This window comes from Pyxicephalus adspersus, chromosome 7 (genome assembly GCF_032062135.1).
Source record: "Pyxicephalus adspersus chromosome 7, UCB_Pads_2.0, whole genome shotgun sequence".
NCBI lineage: Eukaryota > Metazoa > Chordata > Amphibia > Anura > Pyxicephalidae > Pyxicephalus > Pyxicephalus adspersus.
The window spans coordinates 5623318-5629600 of NC_092864.1; the positions used below are offsets into that span (position 1 = coordinate 5623318).

General features: G+C 46.6%; 1 protein-coding gene across 4 annotated transcripts in view; it reads right to left on the minus strand.

Moving 5' to 3' along the window:
• GDPD3 (glycerophosphodiester phosphodiesterase domain containing 3) overlaps positions 1–6283 on the minus strand; it is a 9357-nt gene that overhangs the window by 1750 nt on the left and 1324 nt on the right. Inside the window, exons 1-9 of one of the 4 annotated variants that reach the window (XM_072417231.1) lie at positions 5596–6247; positions 4331–4533; positions 3557–3599; positions 1671–1806; positions 1379–1424; positions 1071–1189; positions 889–978; positions 663–796; positions 483–542 (exon numbers count right to left, since the gene is read on the minus strand). In XM_072417231.1, coding sequence (XP_072273332.1) covers positions 483–542; positions 663–796; positions 889–978; positions 1071–1189; positions 1379–1424; positions 1671–1806; positions 3557–3599; positions 4331–4469 — 767 coding nt within the window. In that variant the 5' untranslated portion in view covers positions 4470–4533; positions 5596–6247. Of the gene's footprint in view, positions 1–482; positions 543–662; positions 797–888; positions 979–1070; positions 1190–1378; positions 1425–1670; positions 1807–3556; positions 3600–4330; positions 4534–5056; positions 5079–5109; positions 5493–5595; positions 6248–6283 lie in introns of those variants that run through there. The other 3 variants (XM_072417234.1, XM_072417233.1, XM_072417230.1) reach the window with 3 other exon arrangements.

A 6283-nucleotide genomic window follows, 5' to 3' on the forward strand; every position in this document is an offset into this window, starting at 1 on the left:
TGATGGTGGGTATTTGCCCCTATTGGTGAGGTCAGGTACTGATGGTGGGGATTTGCCCCCTATTGGTGAGGTCAGGTACTGATGGTGGGGATTTGCCCCCTATTGGTGAGGTCAGGTACTGATGGTGGGGATTTGCCCCCTATTGGTGCTGATGTTGGATGAGAAGACCTGGCTCACCATCCCAGTTCACCCCCAGAGGTGTTACGTACAGGAGGTCAGGGCTCTGTGCAGGAAACTCCAGTTCCTCCATTGGTGACCCCATGTCTTTATTGAGCTGGCTTTTTACCCCGGGGCACCAACATGGTGGAACACAAACAAACCTTCACCAAACTGACTGCAAGGCTGGAAGAGCACAATTGTCTGCAATGTCTTTGTATGATGGGGAATTACCAGGACACCTGGACTCCATCACTTGGTGGGGGTTCACATTATTTTGGCCATACAGTCAGATATCCGATGCCGATCACACAATGAGCACTTACTTGTCCTGCAGGCGGACCAGGAAACGGTTCCTCATCAGCCGATTGTTGGGGAAATACGTCCTATAAGAAGATCGATGTGAGTACCGAGACCTCTTTATTATTTGCCCCATAACACCAACAACCCAGCACCAAAACTGACCAATGGCCTTGAGACCCCCTATACCCAGGAAACGGACTTACCTGTTTATAATGGACGGCATGTAGGTTTCCACCACAGATTCCGGCAACGGCACGAAGGGCAGGAGGCCGGTGTAATACAGGGCCAGGAGGATGATCCCTCGACGGGGTGTGAACATGAAGGGCATGTCTGGGTTCTGAGGAGGCAGAGAAGAGGATGTGGGTAGTAGTAGTAGGAGGATGGGGGTGATAGTGGACGAGGAGGGGGTCTGGTTTATAGTTTCCTTACCTCCGGCCGGCATTTCTTCATGACTGGGTCGCTGGTACTGGCCCAGATGGTTCTCTCTGCCCGATGGTACTTCTTAACCAGATCCGACACCTACAAGAGCCACAGTACAGCCGCATCACATGACCTGACCACATGGGGGCGCAGTGACAGCACCAAGGCATTATTCACCAAATATTATTCACCTTCTTAATCAGCTCATCGCAGTCCCGCTTTATCTCTATGTTGATGGGTTTCTCGGGGAACTTCTGGAAAACTTCCTCCAGCAGGGGCATTCGGTGGTCACGTCCCGTTGACATGTGACCTGAAACACACAATCAGGTGAATGTTCTGCCCATGCAGGTCATGTGACTGCTCATCAACTGCCACCTCGTCCTGGCAGGATCAACTCCTCCAATGGTAAATTTAGCAGACCACATGGGAGCCCAATTATGAAGCAAGGTTCACTCATTTTGATACATATGCTGCACATTCACCTACAGCGTGAATCTACCTGGGAAAAAGGTCACCTCCAGGGCCTCCCTATAATGCGGCAATTCCTGGAAAAAAAACAAGAGACAGAAATTCAGAGCAATACATATGTGCCACCACCAGGGCTGGGACTTGTAGTCCATCAATTCACAAAGTGACCCAGAATAAGAATATTTACAAACGGTTATTTTCAGCCAATGGGATTTGAAATACACGGTCACATGACTACATTTGCAATTTTTCTCCTTGTGTTAAAACTTTGTGAATTGAGTCAAATACATAAAAACAAACCAAGCTGCGTAAATTTTTATTACCTCGTATTTGATGTCACATATGTTGACGTTGTGTCCCGTCTGCCGCAGCAAGTTGCCATCATGTGACACCACGACCTGCCCGTCCTTGGTCAGGTGACAGTCCAGCTCCAAGAGGTCGGTGTGATTGGCCACGGCACTGCAATGGCGGGAAGGTTAAAGCAATTTACAGAGAAGGCTTTTAAAACAAATCTCACCAACCCCTGCACCCTCGTAGTGCAACAAGAATACAGGAGGTTACCAGAAACTGCTGCAACATTGCATCCGATTGCCAGTAACTGCTGCTGAGTTATAGGATGTTATCAGAGATTGCTGCTAAATAAAAGGAGTCTGTCAGAAAGTTCTGCAACATTACACCATAAACTTCTGTAAACTACAGGAGATTACCAGAGACTGTTGCCCAATACAAGGGGTCTACCAGAGATTACTGCAACATGGTTACCAGAGACTGCTGCAACATTACAAGAGATTACCATAGATTGCTGTAAATTACAGGATGTTGCCAGAGACTTCTACTAAATAACAAGAGTCTACCAGAAACTTCTGCAACATTGAAAACATTACTGCAGACCAGTGCTAAATTACAGGCGTCTACCAAAGACTGCTGCAACATTGGAAGAGATTACTTTAGATTGCTATAAATTATAGGAGATTACCAGAGACTGCTGCAACATTACAAGAAGTTATCATAGTTTGCTATAAATTATTGGAGATTACCAGAGACTGTAGGCAAATAAAAGGAATCTACGAGAGACTGCTGCAACATTACAAGAGAATACCATGGATACCATGGATTTACGTTAAATTATAGGAGATTACCAGAGACTGTAGGCCAATAAAAGGAATCTACCAGAGACTGCGGCTACATTAAAAATTTAATTAAAGGTTACCAGAGACTGCTAGAAGTTACTACCAAAGTTCAAGGAGGTTACTAGAGACTGCAGACAAGGTAATGGAAGATTACCAGAAACTGCTATCTGGGCATAGATATGGCTGCCATGGTATAGGTTTCTTTTCATATACTATGCTCCTGGCACACAGCACTAAATATCCATGTGGTCCTTCCCAGCCGTGTGTCATGGATCCCCAACCTGCTGCAGAAATCTCCTCTTTACACGCGTGTTACATGGCCCTCACATCCACACGCCTGAGGTTTGTCTCCCACAATCCATGACACAATGCTATAATTGTTGCGGTAACATCTCTCATCACACAGTTGTGGTTTCCCACATTTATTAGTTTCTGACTTGTTTCCTGGCTCCATGTTCAGATCTGTTATTACACGTGTTCCTGTGTGCTGGAGGGGGGTAAAGGGGTTCTCTAGGGCAATAACCTGCATGGGCCAGGGAGGGAGGGTGATGGGGGCAGTGTGGTGCCCCATGTGTTGGTAAGGATACCTGCCCTAGGGATAAGGGATCGGGGCACAAAATGCCACCATTTATTGCCTTTATATGAAAAAAATCTCTACCCTGGGTCCATGTGGGCACTGAAAACAATGGCAGTGAGTAGAGGGGGGCATGTGAGTGCCCCTTACAATAAAAGCCTTTATGCTAAAATAATTGTTCTAATGAGTTTATAATCTATGCAGATTGGGGGATCCCATTTACCTGACCCCCGAGAGCCCCACAACAACCAATCAGAATCTGAGATTCACTGAAGTGGCATTCAGACAATTAAAGAGGATCTAATGGAAATTTGGGGTCTCTGTGACCCCGCTGGGGAGTTTCCCCTCACTTCCTTGCTGTGGTGTCACCAGGTTTGGCTGAAGTTTTGCAACTCCTAATCTGATTGGCTGCTCTGGGTATTACTGGAGAAGCTTTGATTAGAAAATGGACTTGGTGGCATTTGACCCATGAAGAGGAACGGGCCGATGGGTGCATCAGACTTACTTCTCAAAGGCCTCTATGGTGTTCTCGATTCTCTCTCCAGCTCCTGAAATACACAAATATGGAATAATATTTACTTCTGTTTTATCATTCACACATGGTGCATTTTGTTCTCTTGATGCCCTGTGGATCTCTGTGGCCCCTGTATTGGATTCTGAAGACAAAGATACAGAGATATATTATACAGAGGGCATTTATGCCACCAAGACATGGCAACATGCTGCTCTCAGCTCCCTCCAGTGCTGCCAAGGCACTTGGTCACCTGACCTCTGAGACACCCCAATATGATCAACCTGTCGGCCGAGGTTCATTCTCATTATCGGGGATGGCTTTAGACCCCACGGGGCACCAAAACAGCATTTCAGTTTCCTGCACCCCCTGCCACTGGGCCCTGAGCAATTGCCCATTTTGCCCCCTTACCATAAAAAGAGCCCTGCTCATATTTATGCCAATCCAACAATGCTGATACTGCCCTGTCATGGTGTACAGAAATCAGTTTATGCCAGTTTACTCCCCTTCCCTATAATGTGCCAAGCTGCTTTGTAAAATGCCAACACTCACCCTGGCACAAAGTACTGGACCAGCGTCACAGCCTGGCATTCGGCATTTTTGGAAGGAGAGTCAGCAAAGCCATTTCCTTTGCCAGCAAGCAGGGCTGAGCGTGATGCGGGACCCCCACCTGCACCCTTCTTGTCGACAGAGCCGCCTGCCATTACTCTGTTAGGTGTATAGGAAGAAGTGACCCCCCCACCTACCTGCAGCCAGGTATGTACTCACCTCCTCGGTGGGAAATGTGCCGGCAATGGAAGGGAAGCCTCTTACGCCTGTGCAGAATGTGAGGATTCTTCAGGAGGTAATAGGAGGTGACGGCGTAACCCCCCAGCACCGGCACCAGGTAGTACAACGAGGGCAGCATGACGTCGGAGGACAGCTTCAGTCCCGGAGGCTCCTATTGGATCCTGGCAGCGACCTCAGCAATTCTGCGGATGGAAATGAGAATTAATACCAGCAGGGAGGAGAAGCAGCTGATGGAGAGAACAGAAGATGGAAGCAATGTGCCAACGGTTAACCCCTGCCTGCCCTTCACTCCGTGCCCAGTCACCCTCCCTGCAATACCAACCTCCTTCCCTCCTCCACCCATCCACAGTCACTGGACTGGAACCCTGCCGGGGACAAACATGCCAAAGCGGCGATTTTACCGACCCTTCTACAGCAGAATCATTAAACCCAAGGCAGAGGCCTCCAATAACAGAAAAATGGAAAGGATCAGAATTATAAATAAAAATAAAATAAAGCATTGCTGCACTTTCATTATTCATCGTTGTATCTTTATTGCTTGTATTCCTGAATGTTCTATATCCTATTAGAATCCAATTATCTATGGTCCAGCATGGTGCATTGTTACCTATCATTGGCACAATTGATTTATGATCCGAGAACAAAATCCAACGCTTCACCCTCACCTCCCTGTCATCTTCTGTCCCTTAAATCCTCCCTACTTACCCATCATTCCATATCATATCTGGTGGATTTGCAATGTTCTGTATTATATTCACTTTTCATGGTGGAGATCCCGTCTGTCCTGGAGAATCCGCCTCCTATATACTTCGCCCACCTCTTAGATTGTAAGCTCTTCAGGTCAGGGTCCTCTCCTCCTCCTGTGTCACTGTCTGTATCGGTCTGTTATTTACAACCCCTATTCAATGTACAGCGCTGCGTAATATGTTGGCGCTATACTGTTTATATTTATTATGCTCTATATACATAGTGAGCCACCCATAATATTACACACAATGTATGGAGAGAGATATGCAAAGCTTTGAATAATATTAATGGCTGGATTGTAAAAAACAAATCGCAGTGTTAGCTTTGCCATTGATTTCCTCAGCCAGTCCAAGGTTCAGGTCACTGACCATGGCAAAGGTGGCAGAAACAAGGGCACAGTGCCACCAATACACTTTTTTCTTTGCACTGTTGGCACCCCACCTTTGCCATGATCGTTGGTCGAAGCCAATCATTATTTTGCCCCCCCTGTGACTGACCTTCTCCAATGCGTTCTGTTGGTTCCGCAGGACTGAAATGGGTAACTGAGTCAGTTTTCTGCACCTGAAATCTTCTCTGATTAAAGTAAACATGAAAGAATGTTCATTGTCATTACAGCAATGGTGGTAATAGCCCATCTGATGGTTTCATGAATTATAGGATAGTCATAGCTACACCGACTTAACCCTAAATCCTCGTACAGATGTCACTGGAAATGATTAATGAAGTGGGCTGTACACACAGTGCCATTCTATTCTATGGGGAGGGCAGGATGAGTGGCACCCCGCTGTGCTCTCCCTCATAAGAATCCACAACAGTCCTTCCCGATGTTTGTTTAGGTCTGTGGTCTGTAGACAAACAACCAACATTCATTCAACATTGTTTAGGTTTTGTTTAAAATTCAAGAACTGGAAAAGCTGGCGTTTGCTGGTTGGCAGGATTTATATGAAAACTACTTTTGTACCCTCCAGTCCTCTAATGTGTGTATGCCAATACTATCCAGGCACTGGGCACCTTCTCTTCTGCTAAAAGACTGTGCATGCCAATACTAGCACTGGGCACCTTCTCTTCTGGTATTAAACCGTGTATGCCTATACTGTTCTGGAACTGGGTACTATACTGTATACAGGTATTCTGTCCTGGCACTGGGCACTATACTGTATACAGGTATTCTGTCCTGGCACTGGG